At 48.2% G+C, this 18,250-nt stretch overlaps 6 protein-coding genes across 6 annotated transcripts; 5 read left to right on the top strand and 1 right to left on the bottom strand.

Annotated features, from left to right (window-relative positions):
- Nucleotides 1-618: 618 nt before the first annotated feature.
- Nucleotides 619-2,211, top strand: GLAREA_05545 (Preprotein translocase SecY subunit; the record flags this gene model as incomplete). Its single annotated transcript, XM_008078834.1, has 3 exons — nt 619-628; nt 741-2,085; nt 2,136-2,211. The coding sequence occupies 3 exons, from the start codon at nt 619-621 to the stop codon at nt 2,209-2,211; spliced, it is 1,431 nt and encodes a 476-aa protein (XP_008077025.1).
- A 1,063-nt stretch (nt 2,212-3,274) lies between these two features.
- On the top strand, nt 3,275-8,452 carry GLAREA_05544 (ABC transporter transmembrane region; the record flags this gene model as incomplete). The annotated part of the gene is made up of 3 exons (XM_008078833.1): nt 3,275-3,339; nt 3,393-6,407; nt 6,457-8,452. 3 exons carry the CDS (start codon nt 3,275-3,277, stop codon nt 8,450-8,452), a joined length of 5,076 nt encoding a protein of 1,691 aa, XP_008077024.1.
- Nucleotides 8,453-8,999: 547 nt separating this feature from the next.
- GLAREA_05543 (uncharacterized protein) lies at nt 9,000-10,992 on the top strand (the record flags this gene model as incomplete). Its single annotated transcript, XM_008078832.1, has 2 exons — nt 9,000-9,137; nt 9,202-10,992. 2 exons carry the CDS (start codon nt 9,000-9,002, stop codon nt 10,990-10,992), a joined length of 1,929 nt encoding a protein of 642 aa, XP_008077023.1.
- Nucleotides 10,993-12,009: 1,017 nt separating this feature from the next.
- Nucleotides 12,010-14,075, top strand: GLAREA_05542 ((Trans)glycosidase; the record flags this gene model as incomplete). The annotated part of the gene is made up of 5 exons (XM_008078831.1): nt 12,010-12,115; nt 12,195-12,890; nt 12,995-13,036; nt 13,087-13,130; nt 13,416-14,075. 5 exons carry the CDS (start codon nt 12,010-12,012, stop codon nt 14,073-14,075), a joined length of 1,548 nt encoding a protein of 515 aa, XP_008077022.1.
- Nucleotides 14,076-14,618: 543 nt separating this feature from the next.
- GLAREA_05541 (uncharacterized protein) lies at nt 14,619-14,998 on the bottom strand (the record flags this gene model as incomplete). The annotated part of the gene is made up of 2 exons (XM_008078830.1): nt 14,619-14,857; nt 14,935-14,998. 2 exons carry the CDS (start codon nt 14,996-14,998, stop codon nt 14,619-14,621), a joined length of 303 nt encoding a protein of 100 aa, XP_008077021.1.
- Nucleotides 14,999-15,892: 894 nt separating this feature from the next.
- GLAREA_05540 (alpha/beta-Hydrolase) lies at nt 15,893-17,524 on the top strand (the record flags this gene model as incomplete). Its single annotated transcript, XM_008078829.1, has 3 exons — nt 15,893-16,315; nt 16,649-16,957; nt 17,465-17,524. 3 exons carry the CDS (start codon nt 15,893-15,895, stop codon nt 17,522-17,524), a joined length of 792 nt encoding a protein of 263 aa, XP_008077020.1.
- Between the last annotated feature and the right edge of the window lie 726 nt (nt 17,525-18,250).

Here is an 18,250-nt window from a genome sequence, read left to right as displayed (position 1 = left end):
TCGATATAATTTTCTATGCCAACATCGCCAATGAAGACGTACAGTAATTGTAGAAAAATAATTCAAAGTAATTTTCTGAAACCAAGAGACTAAATAGCGTTTGGTAATGAGTTTACGGAGTAGTGGCTGCTTATAGTAATAAGGTAATTTGAAACGAAGTATTCGTGAGCTGTTTGTCGTTGGGCCGTCTTGTGCTGCTAAAACCATAGACTTACCGGAATATAGAACCAATTTCCAAATTTCCACACTATGTCACCCAGGTTACTCTATTATAAAAAATCCTATTGACAACTTTTCCTGTACTTGTAGCTAAGGTGCACTGGTGGTGCGTTCTCTCAAAATGCCGAGGTCAACCCAGTAGTGAAGGGTTGTTCAATGCAGAGTCACGTGTTTAGCGGGCCCAAGCTGGAGGACACATCACTCGCGAAAGCGGCTCCAAAATATCAAGCGAACTTCCCCAAGCTTCTTGCGACCTGGAGATCATTCCTTTCGAACACATCACCACCCGCACCCTGATTCTGCCATTACAAGAGCAGACTCGACGGGCTCTTCATCGTCGTTCCTTACTACTTCTTCTCCTTTCCACGTCTGTGAGGTCCTAGCATTCCATCCGCCAAGATGAGTGGCCGTAAGTGAAGCTTTCCCCTTTCCACAAGACTTGTCATGGCAGCTCAACAGACAGTTGCAATTGCGCCTGTGAACATTGATACATCATGGTGGCTAACCCAAGTGCGTTCCAGTTCGATTTCTCGATCTCATCAAGCCTTTCACGCCGATCCTCCCCGAGGTGCAGCAACCGGAAACAAAGGTTCCCTTCAACCAGAAGTTGATGTGGACTGGTTTGACATTGTTAATATTCCTGGTGATGAGCCAGATGCCATTGTATGGTATTGTGTCCTCGGACACATCCGATCCTTTATACTGGCTCAGAATGATGCTGGCCAGTAATCGTGGTACCTTGATGGAGCTGGGAATCACACCAATTATCTCCTCTGGAATGGTTTTCCAACTTCTGGCCGGAACGCATTTGATCGACGTTAATCTCGACTTGAAGTCCGATCGCGAGCTGTACCAGACAGCTCAAAAACTATTCGCCATTGTTTTGTCCATGGGTCAAGCCACTGTGTTCGTCTTCACCGGTCTCTACGGTCAACCATCCGATCTTGGCGCTGGTATCGTCTTCCTCCTTATCCTTCAATTGGTTGTCGCTGGCTTGGTTGTTATTCTCCTTGATGAGCTCCTCCAGAAAGGTTATGGACTTGGGAGTGGTATCTCTCTTTTCATCGCCACCAACATCTGCGAATCTATTGTGTGGAAAGCTTTCTCCCCCACAACGATCAACACTGGCCGTGGCCCCGAGTTTGAGGGCGCTGTCATCGCGCTTTTCCACCTCCTTCTCACATGGCCAAACAAGCAACGTGCGCTCCAAGAGGCATTCTATAGACAAAATCTCCCCAACATCATGAACCTCATCGCTACACTTGTTGTCTTCGCTGCCGTTATCTACTTGCAGGGCTTCCGCGTCGAAATTCCGGTCAAGTCATCTCGTCAACGCGGAGCTCGTGGCTCTTACCCAGTTCGCCTTTTCTACACCTCGAACATGCCAATTATGCTTCAGTCAGCTTTGTCCTCCAACGTCTTTCTCATCAGCCAAATGCTCCACTCGCGATTTGGTGAGAATCTGCTCGTCCAGCTTTTTGGTGTTTGGGAAGCAAAGGAGGGATCCGCTCAACTCTTTGCCGTCTCCGGTCTGGCGTACTACATGTCACCTCCACTCAACTTTACCGACGCTCTGCTCGACCCCATCCACACCGCTGTTTACATAACCTATATGCTTGTTGCCTGCGCCGTCTTCTCGAAGACCTGGATCGAGGTCTCTGGCTCGAGCCCTCGCGACGTTGCTAAGCAACTCAAGGATCAAGGTCTTGTCATGGCCGGTCACCGTGAACAAAGCATGTACAAGGAGCTCAAACGCATTATTCCTACTGCAGCTGCTTTTGGAGGTGCGTGTATTGGAGCATTATCAATTGGTAGTGATTTGCTCGGCGCCCTTGGATCTGGCACTGGTATCTTGATGGCTGTCACGTAAGTTATCTTACTCGAATTTTGTTCTACTCCGCTGACTAAACATCCAGTATTATCTATGGCTACTTCGAGATTGCCGCCAAAGAAGGCGACGCAGCGGGTCTGAAGGGTATGGTTATGGGCTAGGCTTTTGATGGTTGGAACGAAGCGCTGTTATCCTTCGGGAATCAAGCGAAAACGATATGGCCCGATATGGAAAATGGGCATGTCAGAGGATGTATGGAAGGAGGGTCGGGTAATTGGGGTTTACTGGGTTGGCAATTAAAAAGGCTGCATTGCATGGGTCATCATGGATGAAGGAGTACTCTAATCTATCGACAACGTTTATTCGAAGATAGAACAGAAGACAGAAGTCTGTGTGTATCTATACATTGAGGCATTGTAAAATATTGTGAACATATGAATGAAAAAGGATTGTATGTAGAGGCAGTCGACAAGAGTCTTGGTGGGTACTCTGCTTATCGACGATGATCTCAGAATGCATGTACAGTTCTGAGATGGTGAGATACCTAGGCGGCTCCTTGGACGTATCCGTCAGATCCAGAATAATTTTCTACTCTGTGTAGTAGGTGGCTCTGGAGTCTGGACGATAGATAGGACAGCTTGTTCACCACAAATCACGTGCTTGCATCAGAAGATCAAAGGCGCAGTGATGACGCACAGTTTTAGCATAGCCAATGATGGTTGATATAGACGCTTCACCGGACTCCTGCCGTCTTACCAGTTAACCTTTGCTGTAGTACTAACGTCTTTTGACGCGAGAAGCACGCCTGGTCACACATCGACTAGGGGAGTGCTCTCGAGCTTTTGGCCGGAGGAAGTGGGGTACTTAGCACTTGAAAGTTTTCATTATGACTGCAACATCGTGATTCTGTGCAGAGCTTGTCCACTAGTGCTATGTTCTGCCTACCTAGGTATCTTTGCCCGCCGGTCGAGCCATCCCTCTTGCACTTTCGTACACCTTCCTACATTGCAAGCAAGTACCAGTCCGCCAAAATCAATTGAACAATCACAAATATGTCGCGCTAGTAGGGCAAATCGCCCCTACTTTTGAAATAACAAATAATTTTATTGCGTCGCGACCGATCGAGTGGGCTGCTGCCACATTTTTACAAGCTCAACCGCATCGCCCTTCTTTCCCGAAACCTCTGGCCTGTCCGTCGACAGGCCATTTGACCACAACGCGAACATGTTTGCGCAATGCGAAGGCCCGGCATGGCGAATCGACGACATATCGAATTGCGTGCAGAGAGAGTAAGCAGTGAAATGCCTGCAACGTTGGCCACTCAGATACTGACTGGTTTTAGCTATCTTAAGGTGTTATTCCCACTGTTGGCTGTCGCTATATCATCTTTAGTGCTCATTCTACAAGCCTTCCGCCGAAATGCACAATCAAGAAGCAGTAGCAAGTACAAGACACTCGTGAATGGCGAACATGCGGAAGCTCAACACAACGGACATAGCAATGGCCTTGACCACAGCGACGGCGACGGCACATTCTCGCAAGAGGGGACCCAGGATGACGATGAGGTTTTAACCATGGGTGGGGGTCGATTGCAGCTGGCGAAAGCAACAACTCAAGTCTCGGTGGCCGAGCTCGATAGTCCTAGAGGTCAATATGTGGTGCTCGTCTTCGAGCTTTTAGCGGTCCTTGCCGTCCTCTCCATTAATATCACTGCCTTGGTTTTGCGTGCATACGGCTCGAAGGGACTAGTGGCTACGGTTGCGGGAGTCATTACCTGGTCGTATATACTGGTATTGGCTAGCTTCAGGCTCCTACTATCGAATACAAAATGGAGAATCCCAAGAATCTGGAATCATACCGCGGCTTTGTACACGGCCTTATGGCTCTTTTCTATTATCATATTCCGCTCGGCCCTGATTCACCCTCGGTCTGGCATTGCACAGGCATTGGTCATTTCAGAATTTTCTCTGGTATCTCTACTTTTTGCCATTGCGATCACTACCAGGAAAGGGAACAAAGCTGTAGTGCTCGAGTGGGAGGAGCACATCGAGCCTTCGAAGGAACCTTTAGCAAGCTTGTTTTCGATTGCCACGTTCTCATGGGTGGATCCTATCGTGTGGAAGGGTTACCAAAAGACTTTGGAGTTAACCGACGTGTGGAACCTACTGCCCAAGGACAAAGCTGCGGTAATACTAGCTGATTACCGTCAACTGAAGAAGAGCAGTGCTTTGACCTGGCATCTTGCACGTTATTTCAAGACAGACCTCATCATACAGTGCAGTTATGCCGTATTCTCCGGCCTTTTCACATTTGCACCTACTTTGCTGTTGAAGGCTATCCTGGAATACATTGAGGATCCGGAAAGCACCCCTAGAAATGTCATCTGGCTCTACGTAATTTTGCTATCATTCACTGATATCCTCCGTTCGCTAGCAGACCAACAAGCACTATGGATAGGTCGAAAAATCAACATTCGCCTACGTGCGATCATGGTTGGCGAAATTTACGCCAAGTCGCTACGGCGAAAGGCTGCGTCTGGTAGTGACACAGTACTTGGTGACAAGAAAGACAAGGAAAACAACGCGCAGCCTGGAATCTTGAAAAGAATGTTAGGCATTGGGGGCAAGAAGAAGGATGATGCTAAACATCCCGACGCCGGCTCGGATGTTGTGGAGGCCCCCCTCAAGGGATCTGATGAGCAAGTTAATACCGGAACCATCATAAACCTTATGTCTGTGGATTCCTTTAAGGTTAGTGAGATTACAGCATATCTTCACTTCCTGCTAGCAGCTGCACCAACGCAATTGGCTGTCGCAATTTACCTCCTCTATCGTATCTTGGGTTTAAGCAGTATCCCCGGGTTGGTCGTGATGATGATTCTTCTTCCCGTCAATATAGCTTTCGCTAGAGGGTTTGGGGCCTTTCAGAAAAATATCATGGCTGCAACAGACAAGCGCATCCATATTACTAACGAAGTCCTGCAAAATATTCGCATCATCAAGTTTTTTGCCTGGGAGCACCGCTTTAGCAACACCGTTAACGAGAAGCGAGCCGTTGAGCTGAAGGCATTACGTTCCAAGTACATTTTGTGGGCTTTCGCTGTAGCCGTTTGGAATACGGTCCCTGTAGTAATCACCTTCTTCTCTTTTCTCACATATACGATAGTGGAGAAGAAGCCACTGTACCCTTCCATTGCATTTACTGCTATTTCGTTATTCAGCATCCTTAGAGTTCCTCTTGATCAGCTAGGAGATATGATTGCTCATGTGCTGGAATCCAAGGTTTCGGTAGATCGCGTGGAGGAATTCTTGAACGAAGAGGAAACACAGAAATACGAACAGCTCGATCACGCCTCCTTAGACGAGGATGGACAATCTATGATCGGTTTCTCTGACGCAACCTTCTCATGGGGAGGCAAAGAATCGCCCAACGAAGAAATTTCGGATGCTTTCCGTCTTATAAAGTTAAACATCAAATTCGAGGTGGGCCACTTGAATATTATTGCTGGACCGACAGGCTCTGGTAAGACAAGTTTGCTGATGGCGCTCATGGGCGAAATGACATGCATCGAGGGCAAAATATCCCTTCCTGGCGGTGGAAGAAGCCGCGAAGATATTTCCGCGGACCCTGAGACTGGGTTGACCGAGAGTGTCGCATATTGCGCCCAACAGGCTTGGCTAGTTAACGCGGATATCAAAGAGAACATCCTCTTCGCTCAACCGATGGACGAGAAAAGGTATAGAGAAGTAGTTGTTGCATGCGCCTTGGAACGCGATTTGGAGATTCTAGACGCTGGCGACAAGACGCTCGTCGGCGAAAAGGGTGTCACACTCTCTGGTGGCCAAAAACAACGCATATCTCTTGCACGAGCTTTGTATTCTAACTCAAGACACCTTCTTCTCGATGATTGTTTAAGTGCGGTTGATTCTCACACTGCTAAATGGATTTTCGACAACTGCATTCGTGGACCACTTATGCTTGGCCGCACTTGCATATTGGTCACGCACAACCTGGCTCTTTGCGTCCCACAATCTCGATATGTTGTCTACCTTGACAACGGTAAGATTGAGATTCAAGGCCCTGCAGAGGAGGTTATGGCTTCGGGAAAACTGGGTGAGGATCTCAACAGATCGCGTCCTACCTCGGCAGCTGCCTCGAGAATTCCGTCGAGGGTCCCATCTAGCGTTGGAGACGAAAGCGGCGATACTCTTCTTGAGCCTGGAGAGGCATCGAACAAGCTGAAGAAATCAAAGAGTGCGCAGACCGAGGGTGGCAAAGACGCCATGGAGGAGACAAAAGCTGAGGGTGGTGTAAAATGGGAGGTTCTCGCCCTGTATTTGAAGTCCATGGGTCCCTGGTATGTATTGCCTATCTTTGGATATAAGTGGAGGTTACTGACAAACTAGGTGGTTCTGGGTTCTTGCTGTCCTCGTCTTTGGCGTGCAGCAAATTGGAAGTTTGGCGGCCAATATATGGATTAGACAATGGGCTAACCAGTACAATGTGGAATCAGTCGTGTCGTATCACAGTCTGTCTCCGAGCGGTTATATTGGAAACACGATTGCAACTGTCAAGGCTACTTCGTCGAAGCTGTTGTTTCACGACTTAAAGTCCTATTACGCGGCGTCATCTTCGGTCAATAAGCCTGATGTTGACGTTGGATACTATCTCGCAATATACGCCATGATAGGGATTGCATGTATGCTAGTGGCTCTGTTCAGGGACTTCTGGTTCTTCTTCGGCTCCCTCACGGCTAGTTGGCGGATACACAAACGATTGATGCAATCGGTTACGAGAGCAAAGTTCAAATTCTTCGATGCGACTCCCTTAGGTCAGCTCATGAACCGTTTTAGTAAAGACATCGAAGCTGTTGACCAAGAAGTCGCCCCGATTGCTGTCGGGGTCATGTCCTGTGCACTGGCCATAATCGTCACTGTTGCTCTGATAACTGTCATAACACCAGGCTTCCTCGTTGCTGCCGTCTTCATTAGCTTCTTGTATTTTGCGGTGGGCAAGTTCTACCTCCGTTCTTCAAGGGACCTCAAGAGACTTGAGTCAGTCCAGCGAAGCCCCCTATTTCAGCAATTTGGAGAAACACTTAATGGAATTACGACCATCCGTGCTTATGGTGATGAGAGGCGCTTCATACGCGACAACATGGCAAGAATAAACAACCACAGCCGCCCATTCATATATTTATGGGCTGCAAATAGGTGGCTTGCATTTCGGATTGATGTCGTAGGAGATCTAGTTGCGTTTTTTGCGGGTGCGTTCGTTGTATTCAGCATCGGGAAAATTGATGCTGGCTCCGCAGGCCTGTCCTTGAGTTACGCTATCAGCTTCACCGAGAATGTTTTGTGGCTGGTCCGTCTGTACTCCGTCAACGAGCAGAACATGAACTCGGTGGAACGAATCAAAGAATATCTGGATGTGGAGCAGGAAGCAGAATCGGTCATCGAGAAAACGAGACCTGCAGCGAATTGGCCCAGTCAAGGGTCAGTTGAATTCATCAATTATACCACCAGGTATCGAGTCGATCTAGAACCTGTTTTGCAAAACGTGACGTTCAAAATCCAACCGCTTGAAAAGGTCGGTATTGTGGGGAGAACTGGCGCTGGCAAGAGCTCTTTAGCTCTGGCTCTATTCCGTGGTCTGGAGGCCGAAGAAGGCAAAATTCTAATTGACGACGTGGATATCGGCCTCATAGGCCTCCAGGATTTGAGAGAGTCTATTACCATTGTTCCGCAAGATCCGACCCTCTTCACGGGTACGATCAGGACGAATCTAGACCCTTTCAATTTGTTCACCGACGAGGATATTTTCACGGCTCTACGAAGAGTACAGCTTATAGGTGCACCAACTTCTACAACCACACCATCGACTCCGGTTACGACAACATCTTCTGGCCTCACTCTTGGCCAAGCCCTGGACATTCCGGCACCCAAAGATTCAACAGGAGCATCCACACCTATAGCTAATAAGAACATTTTCCTCAACCTCTCATCCACCGTCACCGAGTCAGGCAATAACCTCTCCCAAGGCCAGCGACAACTACTATGCCTTGCTCGAGCTCTTCTCAAACAGCCTCGTGTACTTATGATGGATGAGGCAACGGCGTCTATTGATTACAATACGGACTCCAAAATCCAAGAAACAATCCGGGAGCTGAACAGTACTATAATCACAATTGCGCATCGTTTGCAGACTATCGTTGATTATGACAAGGTACTTGTACTTGACAAAGGAAAGGTTGTGGAATATGGACATCCTTACGAATTGCTGAAAAAGGACGGCTCAGACGCTATCTTCAAAGGGATGTGCGAGATGAGTGGGGATCTAGACACTCTTCAGAAAACAGCAAAGAAAGCATGGGAAGCGGGAAGGCTGGTTGACGATGAATAGTGAAATAGGGAAGTGTATATAAAATCGGCGCAGCTCACGCTTGTTGCTTTCGTATCATTGGGACGGAGTTGGCATGGCACTTGAGACCTTCTCTTGTCGCATGGTCTCGAGCTATCGTATTGCTGCTATTCTGTACAGATGGATACCGTATGTATACGGGGTGTTATATAATTTTGACGTAGACATAATGAATCATTAACAATTATTAAAAGCTAGGACTACCCGAAGTTACCACGAGTTGTTTTATCTAAACGTACCATCTTCTTACGGGGTTCTTCTTAATACTGGGTTTATGTCACCAGCTGATTTTGGAGACAAAGTCACAAGTGGGTCTCTCCTTTGAAATGCTATTGGCTGACAACATGCAGGCCTAGCGAGCCTAGCCTACCTAGGTCCTCAGTAGCTACGCCATGATTGAGAGCATGGTATTTTGCACAGTATCCTCAACATCTCGCACCAGCTTCGTCTACACTGTCGACTCGCTATCTAGCTGAAAGTCTGACGACGAAAGTGACAGCTCCTCATTCCCGGGAGCAGAGACCCAGCTATGGCACCCTTAATCCCTTCAGCGAAAGTTACCTTATCCTATCCGCTGTATGCTTGCGACTTTGATCCTCTGGACAGCTCCCGCCTGGTGGTAGGTGGTGGAGGAGGAGCCGGGAGGAGCGGGGTCGGAAACAAAATCGTAAGTTCCTAACAGCTGAGGAGAGTCAACAGTTGTCGTTCCTTACTGATGCTTGCGACCATAGACAATTTTAGACACGTCGAACCCAGGTCGACTGGAGGAAGTTGGCGAGATTGACCTCAGCAAAGAAGAGGACAACGTTACGAGTTTAGCGGTCGGCGGGCAAGGGCACAAGACGATAGTCTTTGCAGGCGCAAATTCAAGCCCGAAGGATGTTAAAGCGGGAAACAATGCGCACTTTCGGGTATTCGAGATAGAAACGGCGGGCCAGCCCAGCGAGAAAGCGAAGGCAGCAGAATCGGGGAATTTATCACACAACAAGATCACGGAGACGTCGAGATCGATCTTGTTCAAGGGTGCCGACCCAGACACATATCAAAGGCTATTACGATTGTCAAAACCATTTCCAAACCAGGTCCAGCTCGGTGCGGTCGCGACAGGGTTGACGAAAGACCCCGAAATTGTGCTCTTCGACACATCTAGCACCACTCCACCGAAATCTAGAGGTGCTGTACGAGGAGGTAGAGAGGCTGTAGATTTGGATTTCTTGCAAACGGGAGATAGCGAATATCAATTTGCATACTGTGATATATTTGATGTCTTCCTGAAGAAAATTACATCTACTGTCAGTGACGAGGAGCCGCAAACAATCTACAAAACGCCAGCCTCGAGGTCAACAGAGCGAGTTACGGTGCCGCAATTCCGAGCCCTAAGGTGGTTAACTAAAGACTCCTTGCTCATGCTCACAAATATCCACAGCAACGGCGGAGCAGTTCTTCAGCTCTTGCGGCTACCTCCCAGTGGAAAGGGGGAGTGCCGTGTTGCACGATCACATCGGTTGCCGCCGAGAATCACCAAAGCTTCTGCCCTAGCCGTTTGCAATTTAACTCCCCCGTTATCACCATCTGCTCCACAGGATTACACGCAATTTGTTATTGCGGTTGCCGCGCAGGATATGTCCGTCTCGCTCTTCAAACTCGATTTACAAGCTGAAGTTGGCGTCACCTTGTTTTCCAAGATAAAGCCGTTCCGAACCTTCAAAGATGTGCACCCGTATCAAATCACAGGCCTCACTTTTTCGAATTTCGAGCCGCCTGCTCACCCAGTCACAGCACGCACACCTCCGCAGAACCTGAAGTTAGCGAGCGTTGGTGTGAGCAACACGGTTGTAGTTCACACTATTCCCCTTTTCCCTGTACCTCTTTCCGTCAAGCGAGGTCAATCTAAGACGCCACGCTACGTCGTTGCACTTCCTTCAAGTGCTGTGGTCGTTGGGCTGAGCGTTGCCTTGATCACTCTCGGCGTCTTGCTGGCATCAATATTCATTCAGACGATACTGGAAATCCGCGGGGCGGTACCAAATTACATCAATGCACGGCACCACATACCTCTGGTGATCCAAGAGGCTATTGGAAAACCTTATAGTTTCCCCGAAGGCTATGATGGCTCTTCTCGGGCGTCGAATCAACCTGTACTGTCTGGACGCCGTGGACATCTCGGGCAACCCACCGAAGAAACGGATCCACCACTTCCAGGTGCTGACATCGTTTCTGACCCCGTTCGTCTAGCGGAACTCCTGCAAAACATTCAGAAGAATGATGGGGACGATACCGCCCAAAAGTATTTTATCACTGAGCATGGAGAAAGCCCTGATGGCATCAATGCTCATCTACACGATGAGGCCGTCCACTCTGGTCATTCATGGGAGGATTTGACGCAAGAACAGAGAGTCAAATGGCAGCAGAAGCTAAAAGATGCAGGCTACTGGGCCGAGGACATGGGAGAGACCATCCTCAAAGGAATCGTTTTTGGTACGCTTGGTGGCATGGTTGGACAGGCTGTCGGCGGCGGATGAGCTGTTGGTGGATCCTAGGGTAGATCCAGTTCTTTTATTGTGTTGATATTTACGAGGAGGAGATATGTAGTTGTATAGTAGTTGGTTAGCAAGAGCCCCCCGATTGACTTTGAGGATCCCTCGTTCAGTAAGGAAGTAAGGAAGTACTGATTTGTGCTTCCTCGTCCGATAATCAGCCGCCGCTCGTCCTAGCTACTTCTACTGTTCAAAGTGCTCCGTAAATGCAAACATCATGAAGCCCATCCCCATGGCGGGCTCGATTATTCTGTCAGAATCTTTTCCGAAACCATCGACTTGGCTGGGCTGCCCTCGATTGTCACTTCAATTCCACTCTAATGTTCTAGCTGCGGAGGGCCCTGGGTGTATCCAATCTCCCCGGAAGGCGGGGTTTGTCGGCAATGTGATGCAGACGACTACACCAGTAGTGCTTCCCCAAACCGCTACTCTGCTTGGGTAAATGCCCAGGTGCCCAGGTGCTTGAGAAGATGACGATGATACTGGCTAGTTCCCGGCGGGGGGGGGGGGGGGATTTCTTGTGGAGATCGGTCCATGAGCCTGCTTGGTGTCTTCATTACTCAGTAAGGTTACAAGTAGGGCATTTCCACGATCCCACCACTACCGTTGACAGTGACAACATGGCGCTAATAGCACTTCATGATCCCTAATCGTTTGAGCTTACGGTGGTTGGAGAAAGAGAAGACTCCGCCATTACTATTCTTGGGCGGAATAGGAAACAGCTATCTTCACCAGTTGGCGGGCCGCTTCTGTCCCTAAAGCGAGGGCTGATCACTCTTGACTAGCCCAGCAGGACTCTCGTGTTCGACAGGTAGTAGCCTCGACAGACCCAACAATTTTGAGTTCCGTGCGATTGCGTACTCATGAGATACCCTGTCTTCGATCTTGTAGGTTGGTTTCCGTCACCCTGCATGACGGGGTTCAGAGGGGATTTTGCTATAAAGAGGGGTATGCTTCCATCTCATCTCGCGGACTACAGAGCGGCTCAAACCGACAAGCAATATGTTTCGTTCGGGTTCTTTTGTCATTGCTGTCGCCGGCTCTGCTTTGTTTGCTATTGGGGTCCGTGGAAAGGACAATGGTTTGGCTATTACACCTCAAATGGGATGTAAGTGAATGCCTTTCAAACAATGCTCTTGTTCTAACGAGGTATTTTGACCATCACTGCGAGAACTAATATTCAACAGGGGACAATTGGAATGCCTTGGGCTGTGACGTCTCAGAAGATCTTCTCGTCCAAACGGCAAACCTGATTGTAGATTACGGCCTTCGAGATCTGGGATATCATTATGTTATCCTTGACGACTGTTGGAGCAGTGGTCGAAATGCTAGTAGTAATAACTCTCTGATCCCAGATACGACCAAATTTCCCAGGGGAATGGCAGCAGTGGCCGATGACATCCATGCTCTGAATCTCGGGTTTGGCATGTATTCTGATGCCGGTCGCTACACTTGTGGCATGTATGAGGGCAGTCTGGGTCATGAGACAGTAGACGCGAATTCTTTCGCTGAGTGGGGAGTTGACTATCTCAAATACGACAATTGCTATAACGAAGGATATGCGGGAAACCAACTTATTTCCTCAACCAGGTACCGAACCATGGGTGACGCTCTCAATGCCACTGGTCGCCCTATTCTTTATTCTCTATGTAACTGGGGAGAGGACTACCCTTGGAATTGGGGGTCGACTGTAGCCAACAGCTGGAGAATCTCGGGGGATATCTTTGACGATTGGGATGCCTACGATGCTCGATGTCCTTGCGAGGGTCCAGATGCCTGGAATTGCGAGCTCCCAGGATTTCACTGCTCAGTCACCAATATTTTCAACAAGGTGGCGTTCATTGTTTCGAAAGCTCAACCAGGTGCCTGGAATGACCTTGATAGTATGCGACCGTTCCCATTGTTCCCCATCTTACGCTTAGTTTTATCCTAAGATACGGCTCCAACTCTGGAGCCGACGAAAAAAACATATGCTAACTTTTTCCAGTGCTGGAAGTTGGCAATGGGGCCATGACCGATCCGGAATATGGTAACGTAAATTCTGGTAATCTGACTGCACAAGCACTTACATGTTTATAGTCGCCCATTTCTCAATGTGGTCTGCGGTCAAATCCCCTTTAATTGTGAGTGTACCCCAAGTCTTCCACGTTTGGGACCTGTCTCCCACAGTCCCACACGTTTTAATGTTCAAATCATTCCCCTTTCTTTTGTTGAATAAACACCAGTGAATGGTAGAATTGAGTCCTGGCCTGTTTGAATAGAAAAATTCTACGATATAAGCAGGAGCTTTGGACGCACAAATGCTTCAAGATATGCAATATTTTAAAAAAAGACAAAAGGGGGCGGAACTCAATTCTGACATCCACTCGATGAAGCCTTGGTGTTTGTGGCTAACAGTTAGGAACTAGATGGGCAACGACCTCCGCGATATCGCACCACAGGATCTTTCTATCCTCTCAAACGCCGCTGTCATCGCGGTTAACCAAGATCCACTTGGTCAAAGTGCCGCCAGGAGATGGTTGTGTCATGGCAATGGGACAAACGGCGAGAGTGGTGGCTCTGGAATCCAACTGTGGTCTGGTAACCTCAAAGGAACAGTCCATGAGGATTACAACGACTATGTTGTTCTGCTCGTCAATGGTAACAACAACGCAACTGTGATGAACGCCACACTGGAGGACATTTTCGTCGACAGCGGGCCGAGGGGTCATGCTCCTCAAGTTGATATGTCTTGGGAAGTTCGAGATTTATGGGCTGGTCGCATGTCGAATGAGACGGCGCAGGCGATCATTGATGCTTCCGCAGTTGCGAGCAACACCACCAATGGCTACAATGCGACGACAATTACCAGTGGTGGTAATGCTACTGCCATCTTCGATAACCGCTACAATGCAACCGCAATGTCCTATGCCGACGGCCTCGCTGCCAACAATTCGATCCTCCTCGGCAGTGTTACCACAACCGTCCAGCCGTCAGGCACGCTCACAGCTAATGTTGATCGTCATGGTGCCGCGATGTTCAGGCTTAGAGCCATTCCTACTGCTGTAAGAAAGCGAGATGAGCTGTGATGGTGTAGTCATATCGATTATATACACGAAAGAAACATGTTGAGATATTAAATGCACCTAAAAGCCTCGTTGTACGGCTAGTGATGGGAATGCTCACCTTGATAGTTGACTAGTTTTATTTCACTTTGGATAGCCAGTTGGCTTTGCTTCTCTGTGCAAACCTCTTAGCCATAAATACCGCGCGTGGTGGCGAGATTCGCCACCGTTTTGGGGAGACGGGTTGTCGGGGGAGCCGTCGTGATGTTGTATTGATCTTCGAATGAGGAAGTCGTGGCCGGCACGAATTTGATCTCCAAAAATCGAACAGAAGATAAAATCACCACAAACCCCCCTCCCCCCTTCCAACTATTGCATGGCCTTCTCTCTTCTCTCTTCTATCTTTTGATATCGCTCTGTTGCAGACGCGCACGCTTTGCCTCACTCCTTAGCTGCCGCTTTTATACTCGCTACAGTGCAGTGCAGTACCTGACTTGATTGCAGCAACAACGTGGCTGGCTTTTCAGCCTCACCGCAACTGTCTATGTCGAGCTTCTTTTTGGACACTCACCAGATTCCTCCCTCTTCTTCGACCGTGTTGGTCTTCTTGTTACCGTGGATTTTTGGCCGCGCTGTCCCCTTCACGATGACATCAAAGTTGATGTCCATATTGCCGATCCATGGTCCAACTGCTCGCCAGGGGAAAGGGGCAGATGAAACTGTTTGCAAGCATATTGTTTTCCGGCTTCGTTTTGCGTATTTCTGTCGCAACTTCTTCCAGTGCTGTTGCGGCCGTGTTTCGCGAGCTTGATTGTTAGCAATCTTTTGCGTACAGGTCTCTCGTATGCCGTGGTTGTCGTTACTAGGAAGTGTCCTTACGTACCTCCAAGCTGTTTGTCGTCACGAACGAGAGCCAACAAGGAGTGTTGTCGTATCAGGCAGCCCATCGCAGAGTCTTTGCAACGCTTGCTTCCCTTCGTTCTGATGTCTTTCTCACGACATCTGCTTGATCGTTCATTCCCATCTCACATAAGATTGTCGTACCTGGGCTTTGATCGCGTTAGTCATTTGTCAACATGTTCAAATTGAGGCAGAAATCCAACATTGATCAGAGGTCTTGCGTATTGGATCACTTCACCCCATGGAACTTGGCAATGCCTGGCGTCATTTGGTCGAAGAAGCATCGGGAAGCATTGATCAATCTACAAGTTGGACGTCAATGCATTGTGATGGACAGCTGGTATTGAATCCTTCGAGATTACCTCCGGAATTCGGACGCTTTTGTTTGCGCCGATGAGAGCCCACCCCTAAAGTCTCACTTCGTGCCGAATTACGGGCATACGTGTTGTCAGCACGGAGATTTTCTATTATTGACGAGTCTTCTGAGGATTGAGATGATGGGAGCAGACGTGACTACACATTCTGTGTAATCTTTTAAAATATCTCACTCATTGCATCTCTCATCAGGCGCCACCTTATTTTTGTGGTGCACTTTTTCACTTGATGATTGTACAACCAACCTTTGCAAATGGGGTCCGTCCTAACGAGCAATTATTGGTTCTCGGCGCGAATCCGACGCCATGATTGGTGTTGTATGAAAATGGGATTGCACCCTGGTTAACTTTTACACAACAAGGATCCCGAGCTCGAAATGTACGTGTACGGCGTATGGACAATTTTCGAGCAAAGTTCAATAGCGATGCTGATGACCCGAATAATTGCATTGAATATCTTTGCTATAGATACTTTCACTTTTCTAGTCAAAGTAAGCAAGCTCTGAGCTTTTGCTATAATGAAGAATTTTGGCGTTATATTCTTTGCAAATTGCAAAAAAGAGGACAATGTCAATTTCGAAGCCGATTTTTGTTTGCATTCCTGGAGTATCACATCCCCCAATTATATATGATCCCCTCAAAGCGTCGCTGTCGCTCCATGGATACACGGCCATCCTCGTCTCATTACCTTCTATAGGAGCAAGTCAACCAGTATACGACTTTACCGACGATGTTCTCGCTATACGACTAGCTATTTCTCGACTTGTTGACGCCGGTACAGATGTTATCGTGGTCATACATGGCTGGAGTGGCGTTGTAGGAGGTGAAGCAGTGCAAGGAATGAGCAAAGCAGAAAGAGCGCGAAGAGGATTGAGAGGGGGTGTTGTTAGGTTGGTGTTTATCATGGCATGGATAGTGAAGGAGGGATTCCAAGGTGCTCCACGGGGTGATGTCTCCAGTATGCTGCCATATCTTCAAGCGGACACTTTGGTAAGCCATCAATCTTGTTCTATCCGATAGCCCCACCTGCCGCAGCTTCTAGAGTGGAAGGGATTTCTGTCCCCGGCAGGAGCTTGCCCAGAGACTTCTTTTTCTCTTCTACGATGTTGTTCTGCAATCAAATAGGGCTCTTGAAAAATATTCTCCCAGCATACCGGAAGAGGTTTCCCGGAAGAGCAAGAATGGCCCACGCTACTGGTATACTGGCCGAGCACGATGGAACTAGACAGCAGATCGTCCCCAAGTGCAGAAACCAGCACCGCTAAACTTTGTTTTTCGCAAAGCGATTCAAGTCTGTTAGATTACTTACTAACTATCTAGCAGAGCCAGACTGCCGTACCCATTCCATCTCTCGCCGTGCAATGCTTGTTCAATGATATGGCTCCTCAGCAGGCCAACTTTTGGACATCACAACTTCTTCCACAGAGCCTCGGTGTGTTCTGGAGCAAGACGACCTTCGCAGCATGGCGGCATATTCCAACTACGTACGTACTCTGCGGACAGGACCAGAATGTGACGGTCGAGTATGCAGAGATGATGATTCAAGCGGCGAAAGACTCAGGGGCACATATGATTGACCGTATAGAAAGGTGCGAAGAAGCGGGCCATGAGGTGTTTCTGAGCAGGGTTTCGGTATGTAGATTATTTCTACTCATCTCTATGCTCCTCCCTGCCACGTCAAGTGACCTCGTCCCATTCGAGAGTCGAACCCCCTTTTTACGAACGCCAAGAGTTATCGCTTAGTTCTTGTGGTTTTGATGAAAACCACTTCTCCATAGGTTCCACACAACCAGAATATTGGCTAAAATTTAATCTCACTACTAGTGGACAGTAGACGTGCTCCGACGAGCAGCAGGAGAACGTACTTAGTTGTAAATACACTGGATTGGCTTTAATAAGGAGGGCGACGAATGAAGCAGTGTTATGGCAACTACTATCGCACGGAATAAATGAAATACTTTGACTTGAGAAGTTCAGAAGTCCCACCCTCTCACGACGTGATGAATCCCTGCATCACGATGTGCGCCACTCTGTGAGCAATTTTCAATATCGCCAGTAGACCATTCCTTCTTTACAAAGTCACTTTGCTACCGTTTTTGAAGGATTGAAGGAGCTGACGTAAGGGCAGAGCTGATGCAGATACTAGCCCGCCGTCTAGTATTAGCAACCGAAAACCCGCAAGACCTTGATGTTGAATAATCCTGTTTTGTGAGAATGTGAGAATACAACGACCTACACGCGCTCTATCCTACTTCTTAGGTCAGCCAGCGCATGACTAAGGTATGACAAGCAAACTGGAGGGAACATCAGTCAGATATGCTTACACTTATTGATGAGCGATAAAAGGTTATACTATTTTAGCAATAGATAAGCAAGAGAATTAGTGGGACGATTAGGAAGAAACTTGGGGAAATAGCGGCCGGGTCGTCTAGCTGTTTAGGGTGTTATTCTGCGAGCAGAAGGATTCGAGGATGCGAGAATATGGAACCATTTCGCGAATATTTAGCGTTGTTCGAGACCTGCCGCCCATGCGGATCAAAAAGCTCTAGATGTTGATCAGCTATGCTCCCGTGCCAACAGAGGATCAAGGGCTGGTGGGTTTACAATATAAGTAGGTATATCGCACTGCATACGCTCTACTGAATTCAACGTTCTGTTGGCCCTATGCTGCCGACCACTCAGTCACAAATAGCTGAAGTGGCTTGTCAACAACTGCAAGTGTTCCTCCTGTTATGTACTACCAGCCCCAACCATGCTTCTCATGTTCACACTAGAGCTCGATTTTATTAAGGGGTAAAGAAGTAGCCCATGATGAATTGGAATGGATTCCTGATTTTTGGTACTCTGTTCTATTAAACCATCCCACCTACCCGTTACGCCAATTCTCTCTCATAACGCTCTTCAATGACAAACCGCGCCTCGCTG

Source organism: Glarea lozoyensis (assembly GCF_000409485.1).
Source record: "Glarea lozoyensis ATCC 20868 chromosome Unknown GLAREA10, whole genome shotgun sequence".
Lineage (NCBI taxonomy): Eukaryota > Fungi > Ascomycota > Leotiomycetes > Helotiales > Helotiaceae > Glarea > Glarea lozoyensis.
This window is presented reverse-complemented; position numbering and strand designations above follow the sequence as displayed.